Source organism: Nestor notabilis, unplaced genomic scaffold, assembly GCF_000696875.1.
Source record: "Nestor notabilis isolate BGI_N333 unplaced genomic scaffold, ASM69687v1 scaffold12730, whole genome shotgun sequence".
NCBI lineage: Eukaryota > Metazoa > Chordata > Aves > Psittaciformes > Psittacidae > Nestor > Nestor notabilis.
In genome coordinates, this window is record NW_009911654.1 from 1,248 (window position 1) to 14,270 (window position 13,023).

Genomic DNA, 13,023 nt, shown 5'->3' on the forward strand with positions numbered 1-13,023 from the left:
GCTGGGTTTATATCAAGATTAATGAAGTGTGTTGATTGCTGAATGCGCGTGCAGGCTCCACCACAAGGCACTTAACTTGATTTCAGCACGATTGTTAAAGCACGTGTAGCACAGTTATGACCAGACTTCAGGAACAAATGATGTTAATTCTCAGTACAGAAATACTTCATTGTCCTAACATTCACTAAGAAATCTCAGCTTTTCAAAGCCTTCTATGTTTAGAAGAACATTTTCTGCGCTTACAGTGATATGGTTTTACATTGTTGGTTGGTATTTCAATAGCTTTCCTTTTTTCATTGCAGATTATGTTTATTTTGAAAACTCTTCCAGCAACCCATATCTCATTAGGAGAATTGAAGAACTGAACAAGGTACACAAATAACTAAGATTCTTGCTTAACCTTCGATAGACAGTGCGCTCTTCAGACGCTGACAGTGATTTCCATGCCATGAAGTTTCTGTTTCGGGGTGGGGGGTGTGTTTGGTTGTTTCTGGGCTTTGTTTGTTTGGGGCTTTTTGGTGTAGTTTGAGTTTCAGTCACTGAAATCTTGCTATGTGATATCCAGTCCTTCTGCTCTGTTACCTAAGGCCACAGCCAGTTGATCATTCCTGGTGGACAGGAGTACTCTGCTGTAAAAATTTCCAAACAAATCCTACAAATGCTTGAGGAAACAAATGAGTTTAATGCTCTATCCGTGAATCCGTTTGGAATGATAGCAAATGTGGAATGTATATGCTTTTGGATGTATCTGGAAAGAGCTAGTGGGCGTCAGTGAGACTTTGCACTGATCAGATATCAGAATATGTGCCTTCTGTGGCTGTGTACTGCTCTTCTTATTGGCAGCTGTGAATGAAGGACAGGCTTTTGAATAGAGACTGTACTCTGATTTTTGCCAAATGTATTTTATAAAGAATGGAGGATTTTCACAGTGTCATTTTGGGGAAAGCATGGTTCTTTTCCTTTGTTTTACTACGAAGAATGGTGTCGGATTTTTTAGCATAGCGTATTTTTACTCATCCATCAACCAGTATTAAAACTTCCCAACATGTTATGTCAGAAGTCAATGATCACAATGCCTGTCACTATGTGAATAATGAGAAAATTTTTGTTCTCCTGTGGTTAGAAAGTAAACTAAAGAATTGGTGACCTGCCCAACAGTTTTCTTCTTCTTAACGGAACATGAACACTGCTCCATAGGAGACATCAACCACCTTACCTGCTAGTGCTGGCCAACACAACAGCCATTGAATTTGTGTATGGCTTTTGTTGGAGAAGAGTGTTTATGTACAGTAATTGAAGTGATTCCAATCAGGTTCTGAGTGGGATATTTATTATCTTCAAACTGCACTGCATTGTGCAAAAACTGAATCTTGCTTGTGGTTGGCAGAGCAGGGTCATACAGTGATTTTTTTTGTTAGTTCTTATTTTTTAAGAGAGAGTTTTGAGGATATAGTCTATAGTGAATTATGTTCTTTCATGTGTTAAAGGCATTGAGCAAACATGGAGACGTTATGCAAAATGCTTTGGTTATTTTGCTAGAGATCTGATGCTTTTTTTGTTGGTGGTTTTGTGTTAGAAACTGAATTAAAACATCATATTACTCAGTGCCAAATTGAGTAATATATTGTAATAGTTTAATAGTAAAATTCATCTTTAGTTTTAAGTAAGTAATTGAAGGTAATGAACTGATTCTGTATTTCTCATAACAAGAAAGAGGGAACAGTTTTTCAAATATTAGTAGATTCTTTACATTATCAGGCAGAAGAGCATGATCCCTATAATGAGTCAGGAAAACAACTGCGAACTAAATAGCTTCTTTATCTTAGAGCTGCAGTGAATTTTCAAACAATCCATGTTATGTTAAATATGATTCTGAAAAAAAAAAACCCCAGTACTTTGAAATATACGTATCTGCCTAAGGCTGGGTTGCAAAGAAGTGTTCATGAGCTTCTAATATTTCTTAAGGTTTCTCATGTTAACATGATACTGGCATTACATCCTTAGCCAGCTGAATAATATATAAATCTTTAAGACAAAGTAATTTATAGTTGATACCAGGTTGGACACAGGGGCTTGGAGCAACCTGGTCTAGTGGAAGGTGTCCCTGGCTGTGGCAGGGGGTTGGAACTGGCTGAGCTTTAAGCTCCCTTCCAACCCAAACCGTTCTGTGATTCTGTGAATACTGTTGTCTCATCTGAATTGATACTGTTGTCAGGAAGTTCTACTTATTGGAGTAATTCTGTTGATTTCAGCCTGACTGATCATGTGAGAACTGCTAAAATGAGGAGAGATTGCAAGCAGAGGGCATTTAATTTCTATTCCTCAGCTGAGCAGGAATACATTCTGACTTGATTTATCTTTCTTTCGTAGACTGCCAATGGAAATGTGGAAGCAAAAGTGGTGTGCTTTTACAGGCGAAGAGATATCTCCAACAGCCTTGTAATTCTTGCAGATAAGCATGCTAGTAAGTAGATTGTGTAGGGCATTTTTCTTTATCGCTGCCTGTTCAGTTTCTGTGGCTGCTTAAAATTGCATTTCTTTGGCATGTGGAATACATATTTGTATTAGGCATTACTTAATACCCAGGTAGATGCTTAGCTTTGTCTGATACTGGCTCTGCTTCTAGTAGTTGCTTCCAGAACTTAAGTTATAAGCTGTATTAAAGTAATTGAAAGTCCCCATTTGAAAAGAGACAGACATTTTTTTATGTGGAAGTTACAACTGTATTTTTCTTATGTCAAAACTAAATCTGGCTGTAAGTTGATTTAAGCTTAAATGCTTTAAAAGCATTTGTGAGTATTTGATTTGACTTTTTTGAGTTAGACATAAACGTGTAGTGCTTACTGTAAATAAAGGAATGCTTCATGAGAGACTGAAAATCACTGGAGATTGTAAAATAGCCATTATGTGCATTTATGCTACATGTAGGTATTAATGAGTAAAATAGCAGTAAGTATCATCTCATAGGGTTTGGGGTTTTTTTTCAGAAGAGCAGCAAATGCTAATAGGGGAAGAAAGTCCCATTTTCATCATGAAGTTAGCTTGTCTTGGTCTGCAACTGAAATACAGTATTTTTTCCATAACTTTATAATTAAAAATACAATTCTGAAGACAAAACCAGACCTAAAACCCGGAGATATTTGAGAAAATAGCTGTTTGCAAAATACTGCATTCATGTTTGTAAATAACTTAGTGTTAACTATGTCAATGCCTAGTAAATTTCTTGCTGTTTGCTGTTAAATAACATTTTGTTTGTAAATGATCCTTGAGTTTTCAACATTAATATGTGAATAAGTGATTATAAAGCTCTGTTTTCTGATTTATTGGGATGAATTCTCTTTAAAGACTTTGTCTAATGCCATCTTCTGTGTTCAGATACACAATGGTGTAAATAGGTGCTTAAAAAATACCTTATAATTTGTTGAATGTCAAGTGTCTGTTGGCGAAAACTTTCAAGTACTGTTAATGAAAAGAACCAGCCAGCTTTTGACTTTTGTTTTATTCCTTCATTGGTCCTAGAGAGGTAGACGTGATTCAAGTGCATAGTGTTAAGTATTAGCTTGCTTCTTAAAGAAAAATGGCACATCTTGCTTATGTTCTAAGGGAATGATTTATTTCAATGCATTTCTGATATGGTTGGGTACACTTTCTAAGTATTGGTGACCTATTTTACAGTAGTCTGGCCCCACAATCAATCAAGTTTTTTGAGTTCTTCCGTATGACATGTGTAGAAACATAGAACTTTCAGTGACCTTCACTAAGCATTCCAATACTTCTTGTTTGCTGCTTTTTCTTTCCTAATGGAGGGGGCAGAGAAGGATGAAAAGGGGTAACAATTTTACTGGAAACACATTTATCTGGTTTGCCATTTGATTTTTAAAACATGAATCATGTAGAATTTTTTGGTTGTCTTGTTTTTTAGAAAAGGGTATTTTAGTTTTGTGGGCATCATTTGAGCTGCAAAAATTAGGTAAGATTTTTCTATTTCCTTTATGAGTTTTAGATTGCCATTTTGTCAGCACTCTGGTATCAAAGGCTTGCTGATGGTTTGTTGCTCTTCCACAATAGGGGTTTGTTGGTATCAGTAGAAGTACCATGGAATCTTCATCACATTTTCTCAGTGCAGATTCTCTTGCTGCTTTCTCGTGAGAAAATAGACATGTAATTTCTAGGTGGTTGAACAAGCATCTCCAGAATCCCTCTGTCTCACAAGTCGTAAGTCTTCTGACTGGGTGTTCTCATGGATTAGGTTTCTCTCTGGACTTTTTCTCTGTACATAATGTTTTCTTTCTGACCAGACTGTAGGATCTGCTAAGTTATCTCACAATATCCATGTTACAGGGAACAGCACATAGTGAAGCATTGCTTGCCTAGATCTTCGTACAGCTCATACAGCAGATGTAGTTAAATGTCAGATCAATTTAAATGTTTTGAGTCTGGAATATCACAGTGTTCTGTTTAAAAATATGATGTATGTAAACAAAATATTTGTGTATTTATGAATTGAATGTTTTGGGGATGTTTTCTGTAGCTGAATGTGTTGATGCTTCAGCACTTCTACCTGTTGTGTTAGAAAAGAAATGCTGAAAGGCACAAGTTTCCTTTGGAATAGACATTGTAGTTCAAGGACTGGTTTCTCCAGTGTACCTGTCTAGAAGAGTCTTTAAGTATAAGATCTGTTGATCTTTTCTAATGACATTTTATATGGCTAGCATTTATTCTTTTTCTGTTACTATAAAATAAAGGCCAACTTGAAAGCAAAACCAAAACACTGGCCAAGATCAGCTTCTTGGTCTTACAGAGCCTCCTGGACTGAGTAGGGGAGTTCTGTTGGAGTGTTAACACCCACCAGCTCTTAGGTTGTAGCTGTTACCACAGGGTCACTGCGAGGGGGGCATGCCTTTCTTCTTGCAGTGGTGAGGCTTGCTTTATGGGGAAAAGAAGGAGGAGAGGGGAATAGAAGGCAGCACAAGAGCTATTGCCATTATGACTGAAGTACATAAGCAAATGAACTTGGAGAGATGAGATAAAACCACACAGCTCATTAAAATGGGTGAAGCAAACACAAGGGGTGGTATAGAGATATTTTCTAACCAAATGGTGTCATTGAATGAGAAATTGCCAACTGTAGCTGGATCTTGACAATTTAGATGATCCTTTATCCAAACTAGAGTTGATACAAGTGTTTTAGGGCAGGATTTTGCTCTCTGAGGACTGTACTAACTCTGGACCTTGTAATAGCTTTATGCACTATTACTTTCTTGAAGCTGAGTAGGGTGGCCTGAGTGCACGATGCTGGTTTTTACAGTACTTTACATTTGAAATTCTTTATCTGGTCATGCGCTATCACGTAATACTATGTCTGAAGTCATTCTCTTATTGCAACTCCTCCAACAGCTTTTGCCTAGTCAACCACCTAGGGAGGATATAAAAAGGAGTTCCAGTTATCAGAGGCCTTTGTCTTCTGATTTACTAAGAGAATTTGCAGTGACTTTAGGTGTGCTGAGCTTCTGACTAAACGCCTGGAGTTTTTCTGGCAATAAAGCCCACACACGGTTTATTTTTTCTCAGCAACAAAACTGATGCTCTTGTGAATGAGACAGGAGTCAATTCAAAAATAAATCTGAGACATGCTGGTTTCAGTGACCGAAAGATCAGAGGTAAACTGGAGTTTTTTCTAGATTACAGGAGCTGTAGTCAAAAGTCTGCTTTTTTCAGTCTCTGTTGCTCTTTGCAGAGATCACTGACTGGCTTTACCTCTTGTGGTTGAACTAATTTTAGGGTTTTTTCTTAGCTTTTGGCTCTTGAGCAGTCATGTTTCATGTCACATAGCTTTGCAAAATGGTGTTTCCGCTACAGCCTTTTTGTACATGATAGATTTCTGGGAAGAAAGGAAAGAGTCCTGCTAGTGATCTAGCGATTCCTGTTGAGCGGGAATCAGTTCTGACCTTGGGCTGACATTGATGCATTATGATCAGAAACAAAGTATGCTCTTTGTACTTTAGTTTCTTTCTCTTTAAAGTGATGCTTGTATTAGAAGTTCTTACCGAGGTTGGTGACAAATACATAGTGTGAGGTGTCCCTGCCCATGGCAGGGGGTTGGAACTAGATGATCTTAAGGTCCTTTCCAACCCAAACCATTCTGATTCTATGATTTAGTAGACCAGTACATTTTTCTAGCTCTGGTTAAAAGATCTCAAAGCCCCTTACATATAAAACCTGATAGTTTATTTTGGGTATTAATAGCAAGTTCCAGCAGTCCTGGAAATAAATGGTTTGATCTTATACAGCAATTGTGCTGCTGCTGAGCTCTTGGTTACTTTATGTAAAGATGCTTTGTATCTGTGAAAGACCAAACCCAACCCCCCAATTATTTTGCATCCTGTCAATCAACATTAGTATCACAATAATTGCCAAAACCTCCAGATGCATCCAAGTGAATTAAGCTGTTAATCTAATTTTTGAGAAGCATTTTAGTTCAGTAGAGCAGCAGGTTAGCAGAGAGCTTAGAAGATGGCAAGAAAATGAGCTTAGCTTGAGGAATATTGTTTATTGTATTGCATAGTAAGGCAGATTACTCATTAATATTCCTCAAAATACACAAAACTGAAATGTGAACTCCATTCATATGTCATCAGGTTTTTTAATACGTGGTTGCTGTTGCGTAGTGGTATTGTTAATAATTCCAGCAAAACCATGAGAGAGTTTCCTGTGCTCTTCAGCAGTCAAAGAAACACAACTTCACTTCATTCTTTCAGTATTTTTCTCCAGTGTACACAGGACTAAACCAGCAGTTCTCTCTGTTGAGAATTTAAACATTCAGTCTATAGGAAAAAAAATGGTGTCTGTGGAGACCCTGGGGGTTCAGTAAAGAACTCGAGTGAAATTATAGTATCATAGCTTGGGTTGGAAAGGACCTTAAGATCCTCCATTTCCAACCCCCTGCCATGGGCGGGGACACCTCACAATAAACTATGTCGCCCAAGGATCTGTCCAACCTGAACACTGCCAGGGATGGGGCAGCCACAGCTTCTCTGGGCACCCTGTGCCAGCGCCTCAGCACCCTCACAGGGAAGAGCTTCTGCCTTAGATCTAACCTGAACTTCCCCTGGTTCAGTTTGAACCCATCACCCCTTGTCCTGTCGCTCCAGTCCCTGAAGAAGAGTCCCTCTGCAGCATCCTTGTAGCCCCCTTCAGACACTGGAGGCTGCTCTGAGGTCTCCACGCAGCTTCTCTTCTCCAGGCTGAACAGCCCCAATGTTCTCACCCTGTCTCCATACAGGAGGTGCTGCAGCCCCTGATCGTCCTCGTGGCCTCCTCTGGACTTGCTCCAACAGCTCCGTGTCCTTCTTATGTTAAGGACACCAGAACTGTGCACCATACTCCAAGTGAGGTCTCACAAGAAAATGCTTTGTGATGTTCAGTGTTCTTTTCACTCAGTATAATTCAGAACATTTATAAGCTAGTATTACTGGGTTATTTTTGTCCAGTCAGGTGATAATACAACCAAAACTTTGTGGTTTTTCATCATAGTGGTTCTTTTTCATCATAATGCTTCTTGTACATAGAACTAAAAAGCTGTTATTCAGAGAACATGTAATGTTTCTTTAATCAGAGTCCCTATTCTGAAAAATCACTTTAAGATGAGAGACTTTTCCTGTTACTTAATTCAAATCATATAATTTCTTAGCATAAAAAATATCATTTGACTAGAGATTTTATTTGAAACCTTGAATTGGCTTTTTTTCCAGTCCCATTAGTTCCCTTGAATGCCTGTTGTCTCCACAGGCTGTGTTCAAGTAGAAGCACCTTTGGTCAAATGTTAAACAAATGTTAATCCTTCCATTGTATATGATTTATTTTTTCCACCTTCATTACTTCAAATGTTGAAATAATTAATGCTTTTTTTGTTGTTTTAACGTGGTGGATGCTTGCTCATACTGTATTATACATACAACTTCCAGTTTATTTGCTTTACTGGTAGAGCTAGAAGAGTTTGACATCCATCCTATAGGAAAGGCTGCTCAGCGGCATATTGAGTTTTTAGTTCCTCTTTTAAGGGAATTGAAGTTCAAAGAGTTTAACCTGTTTAGCAGGTGGTGCTTCGAATGAAAAGATCATCATTGTATTGCATTGAGCTTGATACAAATTAAAGAGAAACAGCACTTTTTGGTCTTATTTATGGTCATATAGGGGGAAAGATCATGCCTTTAGAGCTCATGAGTTGATTTGGTTTGTATGTCTTATAGTAGTGTGTGACTCTTCCACAGAATTTAGTGTTAGGTTACAGTTTGGTTTTCAGTTGCATTTGCTGAGGCCTCTTTCCTGCTTGCTGTTAAGAAAACAGAGCTGTTAATATTACCCTGTGATGAAGATGCCACTTTTCTGGGTGTTAGGAGGGAAAAGAGCTAAGGAATGGAAGGCAGAGTTGAGAATCGGAGACAGGAGAATCTCTTGGAGCATTTATAAGGAAGAAGAAGGTTTGGCTGCTAGATATGCCTGCGGAGTGGGTGAGCAGACTTGTGTGACTGGTTCAGTGAGATACTACCACGTTAATCTCAAGGCTTCTGTAAGTATAAACTAGTATTTGTTTGCAACTTAGTGTCTCTGGCTCTGTCATCTGTGTCAGCCCACACCCCCCTCAGTGAAATACCCAGGAATTAGGAGAAAATGCTTTTTTAACCTCATGTATTAGCCCTCTTTTCTTTGAAGAAAATACAAGTCTTTCAGCAGTCTGTGTCTGTGAGCAAGTCATCTTGGGTTTGCTTTGAAGAAGGGGTGGTGAACAGAGACAACAAGATCAGTAAACCAGGAAAGTTTAGGAGGATGAGTTCCAGTGGCTCATTTGCTTCAGACGGGAATTTTACATGTTCTGCTTATTTACAGTCAACTAATGGAGACATGCAAAGTAAGCACTAGCAAATTCAAGTACGTTGTGTTGCTTCTGGGGATCCTGAAGTCTGTGATGTGGGTGAGACACACCCCAGGAGGGTCATTTAAGGATGATACAGATAACAGATGCTTTAATCAGGGGCAGGGTAGCTTCTCTGCGAAGGTATTTTTGTATCAGTGTGACTGTTGCTTTCACTGAAAATTAGCTTGAGGAATAGGGTGGGTTTTGTGTGAGGACGATGTGACTTTTTGGATCTCCTGAGACAAGGGTATGTGAAGTTTTCCTTCATTTACCCAACAGAAATCCTTCACTTGTCATTTATTTGGAGAGGGGGGGGAAAATTCAGAGCATACTGAAATAGAGCCAGCCTTGTCTGAAATGACATCCTTGTCACCAAGGAGGAACGTGTCTCCAGGCTCCCAATTACTCTTTTCAAGGGCGTTTTGCGTAGTCTCATAGTGTATGTGTTTTGTTTGTTTGATTTTTGTTCAAGAACTGTACATTTGTGACCCCCCCGAAGTGTAAAAGTAGTAAAGCAGCAGTAATGAGGGGCTTTTTGCTGCTGACAGCCAGGCTCCTTTTTTTGTGAATCCCATTTTAGAATTGGTAGTTAACTGTGGCCTATATTGTCTCATTAACAACTTTACTGTCAGCTCCTGAGTATCTTGTGGAATCATTAACAACTGTGGCTATTCATACTCTTTCTTATATATCTTGTTAGATTGTGAATGCTAATGATTTTCTCTTAATGGAGTGAATGCACTTCCAGCTAAGCCCAGACTTTTAGGAGTTCTTAGCTCTGGTGGAAAACTTGCATAAATACATCGTTTTTTTCACCTGACTACATGTGATCTGTGTTTGGGTTTGTGGAGTTTTGCACATGTAAAAATACTATCCTTTCTTTAGTTTGTGTAACATGCATCATTTGTATGGATTAGCAGGCTAGCTAGTAACCATGAGCTTTATCTTCTGACCTCTTAAGAATAAATCTGTCATTTTGGGCAGCCATACCTGGATTTATTTCTTGGGTTTTTTGGGTTTGTTTTCTTTTTTTTAAATTCAGAAGTCTGATTTTGTGAACACGTAATTTAAAAGGCTTGAACACATTGCTGACAATCTGTGGGAATGTAGAAACAAACTAAACCGCAAATCTGGAGTAACTCTTGAGTTTGCTGCGGAGTGTGCAAAGCTACAAAACAGCAGTTCATGTTTATGCTTTAAACTGTTTAATAGACCTCTGAAATGCATCTTGTATTTTTATTACTTAATTACTGACTAAAGGAAGTGGTGAATGCTCCATCCCTGGCAATGTTCAAGGCCAGGTTGGATGGAGTCTTTGGTGACGTGGTTTAGTGTGTGGTGTCCCTGCCTATGGTAGGGAGATTGGAACTGCATGATCTTAGGGTCCTTTCCAACCCAAACCATTCTATGATTTTATGATTTATCTAGTATGGAGCATAGAGGGACTCTGGGCTACAAAATGTGGCACTTTCTTGAAGTCTACTCGCAATACGAATTCTTCACACACAATGTAAATTCTCCTGTACAGAGCTTCACAGAAAGCTGCTGAAGCACCATTTCCATGTGTTCCTTAGGATTCATTTCCCCATGGTCAAGTTTAAATATGTGCATCAGTATTACTGTACTTCTTGTCCTGGGTTTCTCCTGGTTTATGGAGAACATGTAACTCATCTCTCAGCTGCTAACTTTCTTGCCTCCTCCATGTTTGCCAGCTGTGCAGGCCAATGATCCTACACTGTTTCCTTGACATCTAAAATACTGGTAACATTTAAACTGATTCTATTAATCAGGTGTTTCTGTCTCATGAAGATAAATGGGATGTTTCACACTCCTGGATTCCATAATCTCAGATGCTTCTCCTTTTTTTTTTCCCCTTGTCTTGTAATTGCAGTGACTCTTCCCATGATCTCCCCAATGCACCCGCACTGTGCAGCTGAAGCATAACTTCTAGGCTACAAAAACATTGCTAGGTTATCTCAATCTGTAAAACTCAAGTTAGAAATGCATTTTACATCTTCAGAGGCTTCTCTGACAGCCTGATTGAGTAGAGCTGTATAGGATTTACAAATCTGAATGATGTAAACTCACCATGAGTTCAGACTTTCTTCCCATCATGCAGTTAAATGTATGAATCGGGGATCAGGCCTGATGATTTAAAGGTTTACCAGCTGTAATTCTTGAATGTCTATACCATGCAGTAGAATGAAGTCTGCAAGAGTTGTTCTTGGTATTACTCACGTAACATCCACACATGGTGATAGAAATGGAGCTTAGCTTGGGCAGAGCACTGTGTGAGAATGAATGCAGTGCTCCCTACCCGAGCTGATTCATGCAGTGCTGAGGACGTGTATGTGGCATGAAGTATTATGGGAAAGGTAGAAGCAGCAGATCAGATTAACCTGTAAAATATTTCTGTGGTTTGTCTGCAGATTACTTCTGTTACATGTAACTTGCACAAATAACAGGATATGGGCTCAAAGTATATGTTGAGTTTGACATGTCCTGAACCACACGGAGTATCTGAGTGAGTGCCTGGAATGGCTGGCTGTGTGGCAGTGTGTTTTGTTCGATCAATATGTTGGTTTTTACCTCGGCTGCTGTTTGCAACCTTATCAGAGCAAGGATTTGTAGTACGAACCTGTTTTGATTCTGATCTTGATGTGCAAAACAAGTGCTTCTGCAAAGATCCTTGCAGAGAGGTGTTTCGTACGAAGGTAGAATATGTCACTCCCATGAGCAAAACAAGTTTGAGTGTGTTTTATTTTCTGATAAAAGCCTGTTCTACATTACCAAATTCCTAAAAGACTTCGAGGAGCCAAGTGGTTCATCTTGGCTGCCACCCACTGTCTGAATCCAGAACTCGTTGGCAGATTTACCATACTACATAAGGTGTCTTGTCGGTGCAGGTTGCGTAGCGCTGCGCTGTGCACGGAGCACTGTGTTTTGCATACATCCAGAGGTTATGGACGTACATGTGTGTTTTCTACTTCTGTAACAGGTCAAGCATCTATGAAAACCAGCACAACTAACTTAGCTGACTTCCCATTTTTGATGTGCAAAGCGATAGGCTTAAACTTCGATTTGTCTGTTCTTGTTTCTGGGGAGGACTGTGACAGTGTTGCACAACACTGAAGAGAGTCATGTTTCAGGTCCCTGTGTTAAAAGTGCAGCCTTCTTTTGGCTTAAACCAGCACAGAAATCGTTAGCGTTGGCAGGGTCAGTGACCTGTAACCTCATCCTACAGGGCACTGTGGCCCTTTGCTGTGTGACAGAGGCCAGATCCTTTGACTGATGCTGCTGTCAGGAGCAAAATCCTCACGCTATTATTCTCAGCAGGGCCTCAAGGGGCCAAGGACTCAGTTGCCAAGCATCATACAAGAGAAAGGGCTTTGATATTTGGACAGCTTTTATATTTATATTTGCCTCCAAAGCTTCATATATTTTCATAATGCTCTTCCTCTCCTTTTTTTTTCTGTTTAGTTTTTTTCTTAGCAAGAGGGAAGCAAAGCCAGGATCAGAATACTGAACATTCAACATGTATGAAGTGAATTACTTGACTTGATACTATAATAAAGACATATATTCATATCTCAGTCATATGTATAGTTCCTGTTAATTAGAATCTTAAGATCTCTGAAGGTGCATCAAGGAAATAATATATAAACCCTGGAAGATCCATCTCTATCATAGCTTAAGATGGAAAACAAATGGTCTTTTAAGTCTTGCACAGACCATCAGAGTGAATGAACTCCTCTTCCTGCTTGTCTTGTCAGGTTTATAAACAGAACAGCTTTCTTATCACACTGGCATTGAGCAGGCATTATCTTTGATAACATTCTTCTCATTTTAAAATCCTGCACATAGAGCTTTAATGTATCTTAGTTAAGTTTACTCAAGAACAGGATATACAAATCCTTTTCTTTCTACCCCCCCTTCTTTCCTTCCTGCAAAAAAAAAAATATTCAAACAGCATTCAGCCCTTCTGGAAGGAGATACTGTAGGAGATAAATAATTTGTGTTTTATAAGCAGAATCATATGCCATTCTGAGTAGGGGTGGGAAAGTGCTTGTACAATCTGCGCCTCTTTGTCTCTGCCAGCAGATCTTGAA

General features: G+C 39.1%; 1 protein-coding gene across 1 annotated transcript in view; it reads left to right on the top strand.

Annotated features, from left to right (window-relative positions):
- Window positions 1–302: 302 nt before the first annotated feature.
- The window catches only part of LOC104406777 (metastasis-associated protein MTA3-like), a gene marked incomplete at both ends in the record, with an annotated part of 34,072 nt that continues 21,351 nt past the window's right edge, over window positions 303–13,023 (top strand). The window contains 2 exons of the mRNA XM_010015870.1: window positions 303–370; window positions 2,371–2,464. Coding sequence (XP_010014172.1) covers window positions 303–370; window positions 2,371–2,464 — 162 coding nt within the window. The remainder of the gene's footprint in view (window positions 371–2,370; window positions 2,465–13,023) is intronic.